General features: G+C 34.4%; 1 protein-coding gene across 10 annotated transcripts in view; it reads right to left on the bottom strand.

Annotated features, from left to right (window-relative positions):
- Window positions 1-252: 252 nt before the first annotated feature.
- Window positions 253-16,028, bottom strand: part of LOC108736820 — a 262,296-nt gene continuing 246,520 nt past the window's right edge. For 9 of the 10 annotated variants that reach the window (XM_025976829.1, XM_025976827.1, XM_025976830.1 and 6 more), the window contains 3 exons: window positions 13,666-13,917; window positions 13,285-13,356; window positions 253-935 (listed from right to left, as the gene is read on the bottom strand). In XM_025976829.1, the coding sequence (XP_025832614.1) occupies window positions 645-935; window positions 13,285-13,356; window positions 13,666-13,917 (615 nt within the window). In that variant the 3' untranslated portion in view covers window positions 253-644. Of the gene's footprint in view, window positions 936-4,244; window positions 4,555-13,284; window positions 13,357-13,665; window positions 13,918-16,028 lie in introns of those variants that run through there. The other variant, XM_025976835.1, reaches the window with a different exon arrangement.

A 16,028-nucleotide genomic window follows, 5' to 3' on the forward strand; every position in this document is an offset into this window, starting at 1 on the left:
GATACTATTTATTTATTACTGTCTGTTATTTCATGAACGTATTATAGTTTAACTGCATACTGAATTAACACAAAATTGCTTCAATTAAAAGGGGCTTTGAAATAACCATTCTAAAAATTTAGGAGGCACTACTTCAACCCTTTAATATCTGTAATTAAAAGTTTCGGTGATCACCCTGTATGCGAATAAAAGAATGAATAATCTAATAGTTTATTAATAATAATTATACTCGCAATATAAGCGTTCAGTGTATACGTAATTAAAAGTATTTATTGTTAAACAATTACATAGGTGTGTTTTTTAAATAAGATATTTCTATACAGTAATACTCAAGTTAATTTAGTTTTAAATAAATACGCATATTATTTTAAATACGTATGTAATATGTACACTACATTGTAGAAATTAAAATAATAGATTATTTCAGTCCGTTACTGGAAAACTCTCTCCATGAATATTAACATTAATAATAATAATAATAGCAAAAAATATTGTCGTATCAAAAACGTTTGAATACATATTTAAAAGGAGCACAATTATTGATTGTTACCGTTTAATCAAAAGAATTAATTTGTTCCTGCTAATAACAACAATAATAATGATAATATTACGTCCCTTTGTTACGTAGATAATTGCGATAAAATCTATTCTTCATTGCTTCCTTGATCGATGCTTCTTTGTTTTTCTTTATTTTCTTGAATACAGACAGGAGGTGGAGGTGTGACGCAAACAGGATGTTGTTCTAACATCGTTACAAAAATTGAAATAATATTGTTTATGCCGATCATGTAACCATCTTCGTGATTGCCGATTTTCCAAAATGAATTGTGATCAATATTTACGTTCGATGGAAGAAGTAGCGTCTTGGCGAAGTCGATAAGCCATACGTTAGCGTTGTATCGATCGTGAACAAACAATAACGAACTTCCTATGACCTGAAAGAAATTAAACGAAAATATTGTTAATTTGACAAGATGATACTATCCAAATACAATAATATACCTATGACTCAATCAAATTTTCAATTCTCAAAAAATGGTCGCATCAAGATGTCTTGATGGTCTGAATCGTAACTTTACAATGATATTATTTAAAAATTAATTTATCTACATCTCTCGCCCTTTATAACAAAGTGTTATTTTTTGCAAAAACATGCTCTCTTTAGCAGGCAACAACAATTGTTTCTTGAGGACAAATATAAGCAGTGCTGAAAAGTAGATCACTTAAAAAAGTTTCTATAGTTGGAACGATCAAATTTGGCAAAGTCAGTAATAAATTAACTATGAGAATGGACGTATCTTCTATTTTGTTTTCACTAAAAAAAAAAAACTTTTGGGTGTTCCATTCCCACCAGCCACTAATGCTGGTGGGCGGGCAGTCCCTCCGGACTACGCCGGAAGGTAGGGCGGAAGGCCCTCTTCAGCCTCCTTTCAGGAATCGTGGGAATGGGTGGGTGTGGTGGTTCGGGTGAGAAAGATGAGACGGACGAAATGAAGACAGAAGAGAATGATAGATTATCTGTGGAATATTACTGCCCCAGCATTTGCCTAAGTGATTCAAGGAAACCACAGAAAAACTTGAACCAAGTCAGACGGACCCGGAATTGAGCCAGCGTCCTCCCGAATGATAAACAATTGTCTAAACCTCTAAACCTGTTTTCATTTGGGACTGTAGTCATTTGCTGCATTTTGAACACGCTCTTGTTAAGTTAGGAAATGCTTCATGAGTAGTACAGAGAGGATAAAAAGAGATAACCTGATAATAGTAAAAGGTGTAGCGGTTAGAGGTTGCATAGATACCTAAAAGAGCAGGGTCGGGATTTAACTGCCTGATTGGAATTAAATCTTTAAGCAAGCGTCTTTGCTTTTCCAAATTCCTGAGAATGTTGAACTTTTCTTCAAGTTCGATTCTGGCAACACGCTCAAAATCTGCTTGTCTGCATCACTTTCTGTTACACATCATTTGGTGAAATGCTACTCCTTTTTCTTTATTAATGCCGGCTGCAATTCCTACCTGACATCTCTTTTCTACGTATACGATATTTCCTGCAACGTCTGTCGTGAGTAAAAGTAGGCGTTGTCAGCAACCGCTCTAGACTAGTTAATAAGTTGAAAGAAGAAAGTAAATGGGACAGTTTTATTGCGGAATATGTCAATTCTGAACGTCCCAACTATACAAACGTTTTTTATAGTTGTAGACTTTGTAGGTATACCACGAAGAAGTTTCTCGACGGATTTAATACCTAAAAGGGATGATTAGTATTTATTTGGCGCTGGACCTATACGTATACTTATATACTACGAGATCAGAATGGTGGGAATATTGAGAGGCTCAGCTCATCTATTTTCTACAGTAGCAAGCTGGATCAAGGAGTTAGAGAATATCTATTGAAGGTGAACATCTCGGAGAATGCATCCCTCACAGAAGATAACGTGAAAAAAATCACAGATGTGATGGTATATACAAGAGTGACCATAAGATTTGTAGTTCAGGTTACAGAGTTCTCTTATGGCACTGTTCTCTCTCTACGCATTGGGTGCGAGGAGCAAAAGAAAAGAATTATGGTGGAATAGGTAAAAACGGGACCTCTATTTCAGGCTCTTACGACGCAAACCAAATAAGAAGGACGTTTAACCACATCCCTCGCCACTTTCCCAGAGGATAACAAACACAATAGCTAGAGAAACATCGAATACGATTCCTTGACTCCATAATATGCGAATTCACTGAAGGAGGACCTGAATCATGGTCATCAGGCTTGAATATCGATCCCTCATCGAAGAAAGCCGGCCGTGAAAACTTCTTTGTTAATCTAGGATTTTGTTATACTTTTCGGGTAAGCTTTAAGTAAAGCGTTATACCTTTTACTTTTTTTTGTAAATGTCATGACCAATATTTTTCAAAATCATGTTATTATTTATTATTATCACTTTGTACAAAGTTATCTTTATTGCCGTAAAATACTATGAGCTTGTGCATTTCTCACATAAACAAATAAAATATGTTTCGTATTATGCATGAAGTCTAAAAATAAATACATACTTAAATATACCTGTAGGTTCTACGACACAAATTGGATAGAAACGTACTAAAGGTCAATTTCTTAATTAAATCTATATCTATTCCTCTTTTATTCGCTTCAATTCATTATATAGAATCCAGGATAGCAACTCCTCCCCGGTATCAAATAAAGGGGACGCTACGTTGGATCCGCTTCATAGGATATCAGTTTTAGGTTATTTCAGTGTTCTTTTTTTTCATTTTAACCAATTTTTGAATGATTTTTTTTGTTCCCTTTTTGATTTATACCCTTAAAATAAAATAATGTATAATTTTATGAAAATGTAGGTATCAATTAAAACAGCAAATTTTCCTACGAAAAATATTTATTTAAACGTGTATTAAATATTCATCTCTTTTTAACATAGTACAGGGGTTTTCTTTTATTTTTAGTTCTTCCCTTAAATGAACCCTTGCTCTCTTTCTTAAGAGTTTCCTTTGGCGGTGTTTCTTCCCTTTCTAATCTTATTAGCGATTCACTCCGTGGAGCTCTGGACTTGAAAATTGCAGTGTCAATTTTATTGATAGGCGCACATTGCATTTCGATATCTTTAGCACTTCGTTTAGAAATACTTTTATCAGCATGAGGTAGAAGGTGATTTGCATAAAGCCTAAACAAGGACTTGGTCCATTCGGAAATACCTTGAGGAGTGAAAATGAACTGCCAGTTGGGTATTCCCAAATGGGCAACACACATTTTCATATACGTTTTAAAATCTTTAGCCAAAAACGAAAACTCCATTAGCCAAGTCAAAAGCCAAACCGAAGGTTCATGTTTTGGCGATAAATATACAAGAACAACTTTCCCTCCCACTATTGGACACAGTTCAAATACTTTGCTTTCAAGAGAAAGTTTGATATCTCGCGTGCCGTCCTTTTTCTTTATTGTGCCATGTTCACTACCGGTTACGTAACCAAACACCTGTCGAAGGTTCTCTAATGTATTTATTTCTACTTTGCCAATTATTGGTTTAGGTGTTTCTTCTGATTTTTCGTCATCGGCACTGCTACTATCGTGTTCTGAATCATCATCAACAAACTTGAACGACCACGTGAAGAATAAACCGTTAGTTGAACAGTAGAAACAGCGAATGTCCTCTGGTAATGTTACGCCATGTTTTCGTTCCCACTGATAAATTTCCACATCAGAAAGAGGAGCACAACGGGTCAAATTGTAATCCTTAATTCCCAGAGAGTTTAATGTTTGTGGAAGGCCAAGGAATAAATTGACGTAGAAAGAATCTTCAGGAATTTTTTCCACTACGAAATCCATTTTAGAAATGATTATTGAATTTAAGTTACACAAATGTCTAACCTGAATTTCTAGATGACATTTTGCTGTCTCTTCGATCTTTTCCAAATGCTTCTCCATATGTAAATAATTTTTGAAACGACCAATCACAATTTGAGGGAGGTAATATATATAGTTGATATGCGTAAACGCTTATTGCAAAATTGTTGTACTATAATATTGAAAAATTACACATTCACAATCTGAAACATTAAACAATTAAAAATGGCGCAATTTTATTGCCAGAAAAGTGACAAACTTAGTGCCTTCAACAGAACAGATATTCATTTTCTGATATTGAAATAATTATCTTAATTTTTTAAAAATATCATTAAACTATAAGCACCCAATTAATTTAATTGCAGTCATTTCAATAAGTGTTCGATTAAGACATTTGGTTTTCTAGAAACAAAAAATCTAAATACAATATCGATACAGAACTTGGCAAAACCCTCACCAACAGAGATCCAAGCCCTAAAATCAAAGCTCTTATTTCAAGCACTTTAGTATTTGAAGCACCAATTTATATCATAAAATCGAAAAACTTCGAATTACTAATTACTTCAAAAGCAATTAGATTGAAATCTGAATTCACTCTGAAAGTGCTTCAATCATCTTGAGACCCTTTGAAGTACAAAGTACTTCTATAAAGTACTCAATTCATTTACCAGGTCCAGGCCCCAACTACTGTTTCATGAAGTGGCTTGAATTGCAGTGCTTCTAAGCTTTGAACTGGAATCACATTTTTATTTACAGAACACTAAACCTCCGCCGAGCTCTGTGAGGGATCTAGCAGAAAAGCTATTCCACTCTTAAAGTTAATTAAATATGTTAAATATACACATCTACACATAATTTACGCATATATCTAAACTGATCTGAAATTTTCTATTTATTGTGGTATTTTTTAAATAAATTAAGTGATCATTTTCTAATGAGACCACCAACACCTATATTTTTATACTAAAATTACAATTGAAATTGAAATCTTATTAAGAACAATACCATTCAGTAAAATTAGCTCATTTATTTTATTTAAATAAGTAACACAATTTGTAGTCTTTCCACGAAATGTTTATTTGGAACGGTTATTATTTCGCTACACTGTAAATTTTTCAAATTTAGTTGAGTATTACACTGTATATTTCACCAAAATTGTAACTTATTCATATACATTAGGGTGCTTCAAACAAACTCTTACCCCCTCAAATGTTTCTATTTGATGTAAAAAAAATCCTCGCCAAACATGAGCCCTATAGCTCAAATCTAAGGGGTCGCTATTTTTATTTAATTTACATAGGAAAAATTCTTTTTTGTTTTAAATTGAATTTGAAATTGAAAAAATTGTTCATTCTAGTTGATAGTTTTTTATTAATAATAATTAGAGCACATTATAGCAATTAAGAAAAATACGCCTTTCCGATACGTTATTAATTTGATTTATTCTGCAGTCGCAAGTGTTGTTTTGGTACAGTTTGGGAATTTGTGAAGATAATCATATTTTGTCTTAGTTTTGTAAGGCTCAAAGACTCAACTTCGAGAATATGAAACGGTTTTTTGGAAAAAATTGCGTAAATTATGTGCAAATTCAATTTAAAACAAAAAAGAATTTTTCCTATTGGTTGCCGTGACTTCACGAGCAGAGTTTCCTCAATGTAAATTTTGTAATAGTGAATAAAACAACGATAATAAACACTATATACAAAAACTTTATTTACAACAAAATAACTAAATATTAAAATAAAACGGATAACAATTAAAGTGACAACAAACGTAAGTGAACAACTCGAAGGACAAAGTATAACTTTTTTAAAAATGTGATGAAAATGAATTTATTGTGATACCACCACCAATGCCTACCAAACCCAAACAATGGAAAGCAAGTTCGCAGAACTGAGTGTGGGCAAAAACCCACCAGGACAATACCCCGCCTCGAGCAATTGAGTTCCTAGAATCTACGAAATGTGGACAGAATGGCATACAATTAGCTGAGGGTGACTGCGACCGCCGAAGACTGATACTGACCCTCTCTATTGTAATTGTGCCGAAGCTGCAATTATATGATAGCTATAGGGCTCATGTTTGGCGAGGATTTTTTTTACATCAAAGAGAAACATTTGAGGGTGTAAGAGTTAGAAAAAAAAATAAAAATTTTGTTTGAAGCACCCTAATATACATGCTGTTCAATTTTAAGTTATGTCGCGAGGGAAGACGCCAATCCAAAAATAACTTCTACCAAAGCTGTTGCACTAATCAGCCAAAAGTCGTGAAAAATAATCACCAAACTAAGGTTTTAAATAACCAACTTCGCGTGATCAAAACATATAATAGCTGAATACGCACTATCGATTAAACAAATCAAACTTTCAAGTGTTTATGAATATTAAATTACCGATAATATCTGCGGCAAATTTTGAAGGAACAGATGCCATATCTTTATGATCAGCAGCAAGGGTAAGCCTTACGTGAAATTGATTTCTGTCAATGGTTTCGAAAGAAGAGTAGAGTGTTATTCGTAGACTTCGTTTCACGCGAGACGGAATTTTGTATTTTCACAATACATAATCACTGTTGGTGCGACGTAAATTCATATCGTACATCCTTCGCGTTTTAGATAAATGTGTGGTACGTACTTACAACTAGCCGCAAAAAAAGTAACACGCTTTGGCAATTCCTTAATAGTGGTATGAAAATTTGCCTTAATAAAATTACAATTATCCATATGAAGCTCATTAAAGACTAATGTTTACGTAACATAGGGTAATTCCGGCTAAGTTGGCACACTTTTGTTCGTGTTACTATAACTTCAGAAATAAACGAAATAACACAGTATAAAAATATATTCGTCATTAAAACAGTAACACGAATGAAATTGTTACATCAATATATCAAAAAAATAAACGTAATTTTGAAAAATAACGACATTTGGGGTCCAATCTGACGTTAAAGTCCTGTTACGTTAGGGGAGGGGGAAATCAACGTTTATATTACATACGATTTTAAAACCGAAAAATACAACGTGTAATTATACAACACGCTACTGAAGTGAAACACACAAACATACCGGGATAGTGGTTAAGGAATTGGTTTAATGGTGTTATTTGTACACTATGCTTCGCACGGGTGCAATGCTGATACTGAATATACTATAGAATGTCTTTATATACAACAATCACAGCTTTTTTGTCATTAAATAATACAAACCAGTCGGTACTGCCGCAACCGCTATGTCCCTGCATTTTAAGTCTGTAATGTCTTCGAAAATATTCATTTAAATTACATGCTGTACTTAATTGGATAAGGATTAATGCTGTATTGCTTAAAATCGCTTCGTAAATAAGCCATTATTTCTCGTAAAAAGTAAAGGATAAAAAATGGTTATTGTGGGTTATCCCTAAGAGACAGATATATACCATCGCGGACTTTTTTGTAGACATTTTTAAGGTGTACAATACTGTAGTATATTATTTTGATCTATCTGGTAGGGTTCAGCCAGCGTTTGCAATGTACGAGGGTGGATTGATAAGTTTCCGGCCTGACCAAGAAAAACAAGGTTTTTAAAAATTTTTTTTTTTTATTTCTCAACATAATCTCCTCCAAGGCTGATACATTTCTCATAGCGGTGNTTCGTAAATAAGCCATTATTTCTCGTAAAAATTAAAGGATAAAAAATGGTTATTGTGGGTTATCCCTAAGAGATAGACATACACCATCCCGGACTTTTTTGTAGGCCTTTTTAAGGTGTACATTACTGTAGTGTATTATTTTGATCCATCTCGTAGGGTTCAGCTAGCGTTTACAATGTAAGCGCGAAAAATGTGTTCATTTACGACATCACAATAGAAACCTCTAAAATTATCAGTGTTTCTCTACTATATTATGCATGTATTATACATATAAACCTTCCTCTTGAATTACTCTATCTATTAAAAAAAAAAACGCATTAAAATCCGCTGCGTAGTTTTAAATATCTATGCATACATAGAGCCAGACAGGGGGGGAAATGCGTTGTATGATTTCGTGCGTATAGAAGTTTCACTTCAAAAAAAATTAAATCTATTCTCGTCACCTGTACCGTATTACCCGACATGGGCTGAATTGGTACAGCCACTTCAGGTGAGATGGTTCACTAGGAAAGCCTGACATTTAATTATTTTTGCGACATAAAATTTTTCGAACATGTCATAATAATTTACATAATTTGAGCAGATCTACATGAAACCATCGCATTGAAGGCATTGCACCTAGTCGTCTTCATAAAGGCTATCACTAGATTCCTGTAGAGTAAATTTGACTTGTCGTCATCCGTTGTTGACTCATTTGTAACCGCATTCTTCACTACTTTTTTTTTTTCTTCTTTAGTTTAATCTTCGTCATTGGATTCATAGCCTTCTGTAGTGTTTTCGCCGGTTTTGATTCTCTGACACATGTTCTTTTTTCAGTGTACCTCGATGATGTTAAAACGGTTGCCACGCTCGCTTCCTAGCCTTTTCAATACCTGTGGAAGATGTACCTGCTACGGAATGATATTTGTCTCTAACATGGTTCCTGGAGCTTCTTACTTCTTGGACTTCTTCCTGAACCTAGTCTGCTAGTTGCTGAACGGTTCTCTCTTCCTGGACGGATTGACAGCAACGTTATCGAGCTCAACTATTATTGCGAAAAAATATTCTAACTCACCCGGTGCACCATCTTTTCCGGAATTACTCTACATTTTTTCTTTCTTTTGTGTTTCGTAGATTTACATGATTCGGCCTATTTGATTGTGTAGTAAATTGGTTGTGTTTATCTTAGATATCGGTAATCGACAAAGTTTACATTCTCCATCCATGCAGCTGCAAAGTTTTTATAGCACTGCGCTATTTAGTTGACCGACTTCGGATTGTAAATTATTGTGATTTTCTTTTTCCTAAACCACGGTGCCGAACTCACCGTGCAATTTTTTATTGCATTCAGTGTACACCCTCCAAAGCTCGGCACTTATTTCTGTTACACCCTGTATTGATATGATGTGCAGAACTTGTAAGAGGTATATGCAGGTCTAATAAAAATCATATGAAAGAGTGAAGGTGCGTAACGAAGCAGTTTTTGGATTGCAGTAACACCGGTAGTACAAGAACTTGATGCTCTAAAGTCACAGCCGCATGACGTAAACGCAACAAGATATATTTGACTCTGCAGTCTGCTATTAAGTCGGCATAAGTAAAGCAGCTGATTGGCCGTTATTTTCTAATGCGTGGGTGTGAATACATTAATTTCTTTCCTTTTTGCTTGCTTTTAAAAGATTAATTATTTGTGTAATATTCTCGTATCGTGGTGCGTTTTATCAGTATTACAGGTAATTTTAAAATGCGGTATTCCTGTTGAGCAGCGAGATGTCTGGCTAAATGAGTAACATCGGATATTCACAGGGAAAATTTTTCTTAATCGATGTTTAGTAAGGTTTGTGATTATAGAGATCTAGAAGCAGTGGCTGGAAGCCTCCGGAATTATCCAGAAAGACAATATAATTACGTAACTTATAGTGCGGCATTACAGTGTTAAATACATTACAGTAAAAGCTCTTTATTCGCGGGGTATACGTTCCTTAAATCTGCCGCGAATACAGAAACCGTGGATGGAATGGTAATTAATATGGAATCATAGGGAATACGTTCTAAGGATCCGAAATGAAACCAATATGTATCAGAATAAAATCAATTTATTGAGAAATTCGCAATTAAAATTAATTTAGTGATTTTTTTTGTTTTGAATTTTAAATTAGTCCACTGGGTTACATCTTTTATAAAAGCTGCCTCAGCACGTACCAACAGTACATACTCAAAAGATGCTGATACATTATGGGGTTTCACTAGTACATGCGCCGTAGAGTGAAAACATGCTTATTGGTTATAGATATCATGAATTTAATGTTTGGAATAGAAGTTTGAAATTTTGTAGTAAGATAGATAAAGCTTCGTTCTAAAGCTTGTAGAAAGGCCATTTTTAAATCTTTTAATTTCTATTCCTACAAGAAGCATCAAAATTAAGCACTTGTAAAAGCTTTTAATGACCATATTATTGAAAACCAGATATTTATCAGGCAGCGTTAAATCACAATGTTTAGATTAGAAACCCATGTTTTCGGAAAAATTCACACTAGGTACGAGCGGTCTATTGCGGTCAGTCCCCTTAATAAATGACACCGAATCCTTTTCTGTTTACCGATTGCATCCGCGAATAATGAAATTTTTAACTACGAATACGAGAACTGGGTTACAATTTTTTCATCCGCGAATAATGAAACCGTGAATAAGGAACTTTTACTGTACTTGCTTTTCACAAGGCCTGTTTAAGTAAATATCATAACTATTAAAAAATTTGTTACACTTTTCTAAAAGAATATTCGTATTGTTATTATATTCAGCAGTTTCTATCTCGAAAGCTTTCGATTGTAGCAAACAATAATTTTGTAATAATATGAAAACGCTTAAAACATTTAATTTGAGTATGAATACGATTTATAATTTCAGAACACACACTGTAATATGTTTTAAAATGATTCATCAGTAAAAATGTTCTGTATTTGCAAAAATAGAAGAAATAATTTGTTTAATACTAATTTAAATCTGCATTGTACCACCTACCTTTACTACACTTTTGATATATATTTTGTAGTAACAAATCTTTTCCATTGTTAAGTAATTACAAAACTTTCTTTTAAGAACTTCTGCTGCTTTTGCATGTTTCTAAAATTATATTCATTTACGTCTACAATAAATTATGATCACTATTGATTTGAATATCACTAAAAATACATTACGAACAGTGTTTTAAAATATACAAATGTAAAACGGTACACTATTTACCAGGTGTTTTGTCGCTAGGGGTTGAATTGCAGGTGCCTTTTCATCGACTGAACTCACAATGAATAAATAAAATGAGTGAAGCGTAAATATCACGACAATTCGCGTTGCCAGGGCTGCAATATTGAATTGTAAATAGAAAAAATAAAATCGTGCAATATTTCACATGTCACACAGAACACAATGACATCCGTTTAATTTATAACTGACTAATCGATTAACATGTATTAATTACGTAATTAATTTGCCTGTGGAAAGGTTGCATGAAAGCTTCGCATACAATAAGCTCTATGTAAGCCCGTTTACCGTCTTGTATTCGGTACAAAGTACAAAGACAAACAATTAATATTAGAAAATGCATTCTACTAGGTTCGATCAAATAACTATAGGTACACCATGAGTCGCTACATACTGTGGTGTAGTTCCGTACGCGAATATGAACAAGGATGGAATGCACTGCCGGTTATGATATGCAGAACTAGTTGGAGACAAATGCAGGTCTACTTAAGAACATATGAAAGGGTGAAGGTGCGTGGCTAATCAGTTTTTGGATTGAGGGCCCTATACATCAACATCAACAATACAAGGACTTGGTGCTTTGATGCGTGTGTGTGAATCGATTAATTCCTTTCCTTGTTGTTTGTGTTTAAGAGAGTAATTATTCTTTGTGTAACATCCTCGTATTGTGATGCGTTTTATCGGTGTTACTGGTAAATTATGGGCAAGGAAGAAATGCACTGGCGGTTATTCTATAAGGTGACGATGCCGGCACAAATAGCAAAGAGAACGAAGGCATATCCTGGTGTGTTGTGTGCCCAACAATTTCACAGGTATGACGTATTTGGATTATTATTATACTATTGTGCGAATGCACGGAATTCTCCCTTAAAATCCTCCGCACCGTACCATGCTTGCCGTACAATGACTCGGACATTCAAACCGAAATTATCTTCTATTAATCACAAAACGATTTCGTCCTGTCGTCTTTGCTACTCTTCACCCCCTTGGTGCGGTACCAGATTTCATGTGTGATGGCGTCAGTGCATTCTCATTTCACCGTCCATATGTGACCATCATGTCCACGTGCCAATACATTGTTTTTTATTTGATATTTTCAAAATACACTTATCTTTGTATTTTGCAGTAATAGCAAAATAACTTTTCCAATCCAACAGAATCAAACTACGGAATGTAAACTACTACTAATCGTCATTAGGTGCAACTGGCCTGACTGCGAACCAGCTGCTGCGAAGGTTACGAGAAGGTACGTGTGTTTCATCACTTGACGCTTGCAGTAACGAAGGGCGATAACAATAACGCTACCGCTTCTCAAACATTGACAGTTGATCAATTGGGGCGTGGCAGTAGTAATTATATGATGTTATTAGATGAAGATATATTAGATTCAGTAAATTTACTCAATATGAATGAAAACCGTCCAAAAGGAAGCCACTGAATACATGTCTACTAGAAAACTTAACAAACACACGGAGCATATAATGTCCTTTCCCAGATCTTTTCTTACACATTCCTATTTGAATGTTCGCTACATCATTATCAACATAAGATCAAAATGTCATCAGTCCTAATAAGACTGATCGGACATACACGTTCATTTTTTCTTATCCTGATCTAATCTTTGCATTTTCGTTAAACTACAACATGATTGACTAGATCAAAGGTCACGATCAAAAGTTCTTGATCAGTGATCTGTCAAAACCGTCATACGTGTATTGTGATTTCTATCTGTCTAAATTTTTTCAGTACGCCCTAGAAAGTTCATTAAATCAGACGTAATTTTTGAGTGTTTCATTACTACGAGTTACTAATGCTGGTGGGGGAGTAGTTCCTTCTGATTACGCCGGAGAATACAGCAGAAAGCCCTATACTAATTTTCATCTAAAGTTCTGTGTGCTAACCCAACTTCTGTTGCATGCTAAAATTTTACTTCCAACGCGCCAAAGGAATATAACTTTAAGAATGGCTCTTATATCAATTCTCGATATTACTACCATTATAATTTTATTATAAAGCTATACACATATAAATAAAGTATATGTAAGTTTTTCAAATTAAATAGTTACTTACCTCGTGTGTATTAAAAAAGTTAGAGGCCTGTAATGTTGCCTTTATAGCTTTAAGTCTTTGGATATACTTTGGCTGAAACAAAAGAAGAACCACCGTCAGAGTAATTTAAAAATAAATAAACAACATTATTTATTTAATATGTATATTAAATGGAAAGGGATGGCACTTCTCAATAAATCACTAACCAAACCGATGAATCTCGTAAAAAACGCTCAATAAAGTAATTTCTTCCGATGCTAAATTTTCCTTGAACCCACCTAATGGTGTCTTACAAGGTCGAAAATTTTTGAAATAATGAAAAATTATGACACAGATAGTTATCCCAAAAACACTGGATTTTTTTTAATTTGTAATTTATTATATCATTATAAAATCACATACCACAGCGTGTGGAAATCCTTCAGTGAATTCATGGAATGCGTTGATAATTTGGTCTTTAGTTTTTGTAGTCTTGAAGTCTTTTGTTGATGTGCCATCAGATTTTCGGATACCTTCGATTCGGAAACCCAATGTTGCAGTGGAAGATATAGTTTCCCGCCAAATCATGTATCGAGGTTTTGTTACCGCTTTCAAGCGATGCTCTTCATCCGATGGTGCGTTTGGATCGATTTGTATCATTTTTTCATACATATCCTGTAACAATAGAAAACATACCTCAAGTCAAGAAAAAAATAACAGACGCTTTCAACAAGAAAAAATCACTTCTGTGTTCGTGAATGGCTAATTTGAATGTTTTCACAGGATTAAAAGTAAATGTTTAAAGTGTGACTATGTATTAGTGCAAAACGTAGGCAGAAAAGAGTGTTTTGTAGGAGTCAGTGAAAGTGCATGTTCAGACAGTCTTTAGACTGTCTTCCTTGTAATGATCAAGTTAGTGGGAGGTTAACATGTGACAAGAAATGTTAAAATTAATTTTATTTTAACTTATTCAGTATCCTAAAATCTCAACATTGGTGGTAATCTTATACTGTTATTATATGCATATTCAGATCTCAATTGTAAGAGTAATCCCTTAACACCCACTATTTGGTTAGTTGACTTCCTTACTTTTGAAACATTAATTGCATTCCCTGAATTTTTACACAAAACAGACCAAAGTGTCAAAGTTAACGTTAAAAACGTAGATTTTAGTAATTAGCAGTCTGTAGATTCAGAGCAAATATATTCCGTACTTATATAGGCTTTAGTGAAGCTACTGAGTTGTTCTCGTATACTTTCGTTTAGCATACATAAAGGTGATTAACTGATTTATGAGCACGTGCAAAAAAGACCGACATTTTGCGATAGGATTAAAAAGTGATCCTACGGTTTAGAATTCACCAGTCGGTCGAAGAGTACACAAGCCATTAAACTCTAAGCATTTATCATTTTCTCGCCGGACGTCGTATGATGAGCAAGGATCAGATCAGTGCTCCGTTCAGTCGTCATCATTATATTAGAAGTGATAAAATCTGTATTGGGCCTCCACCAATACCATATAATACCTAACAAACCTATATATATATTTTACATAGGGTATATATATATATATATACCCTATGTAAATCACACCCCCTTCTCTGAAAAGAAGAGGCGAGGCTCCCTAGAAGCAAAGTATCATTTGGGCTTCTCGGACGGGTGGTGCCTCCGTTCAGATAGCATTGTTGTTATTTAGTATTTCTTTGTTTTCAGTTTAGCATATGAAAGTATATTAATTTGAAAAAATATGTTAATGCCATAGCGTTAGGTAAACATGAACAACCATTACTTGATGTTGGTATTTTAACGTATTAGAAACTTAAAAAATTGAAAAAGCCATAGTTTTCCTTTTAGCTTTTTCATGGATAATTAAAATCTACAAAATTAAACTTTTTGTTTGCTATGTACGTACTTATGAGAATATTCTTCATTTTTCAAATTAATGCCATTATCATAAGGTCGTCTAAAAAACATATGCCTCTAATAGGTCTGTCACTAGACTTTCATACCTGAGAAGGTGGCCTACCAGCCAATCTCGCCTATATCTTATTGACTTCCATAAAGTCCTCTGTTCTCCTATTCTTTCTAATACCTCTATCCGCGCTATCCTCATCATTTTTCTACAACACTACATTTCTAACGCTTCTAACCTTTCTTTTCCGCAGGGCCCACTGTCCATGTTTCGCACCCGTACAGCGCCGCGCTCCAAACATACACCTTTAACAGCCTTTTTCGAATTTCTAAATTAACCGTTCGCAAGCATAGAAGTGCTTTTTATTGAAGGCGATTCGACCCTGCGCTATCCTCTGCTTTATATCCCTACTACTCCTTCCGTCCTGACTTATCTGACTTCCTAAGTAGGTACCTAAAATCGGCAACTTCTTCTAATTTTTCGTCTCCTGTCTTTATATTTGCTCTTTCCTTATTTTTGCGTCCCCAGATTTTGCTTTACTTTTATTTATTTTCATACAGTACTGTTTTGACAGTATCGCACCATTTTATTTAAAGATATCTTTAACTCCTTGCTAGATGCTATATCATCTGGAAATCTAAGCATACTAATCTTTTGCCCCTGTGTATCTATCTCTACAGTTGTACTGTCTTTAATGATGTTGATCGCGTCTTCGATGTATAGATTAAAAAGTATTCGTAGCTATAGCGGTGGCAGTGTGCATCCCTATCTGACTCCCTTCCAAATATTTACTTCACGACGTTGCAGCCCCATCTCTATAACTGCCTGTTGCTCTTTATAGGTACAAACTAAGTATCAATATTACTACCATTAT

This window comes from Agrilus planipennis, unplaced genomic scaffold (assembly GCF_000699045.2).
Source record: "Agrilus planipennis isolate EAB-ADULT unplaced genomic scaffold, Apla_2.0 scaffold167, whole genome shotgun sequence".
In the NCBI taxonomy this organism is placed as follows: Eukaryota; Metazoa; Arthropoda; class Insecta; order Coleoptera; family Buprestidae; genus Agrilus; species Agrilus planipennis.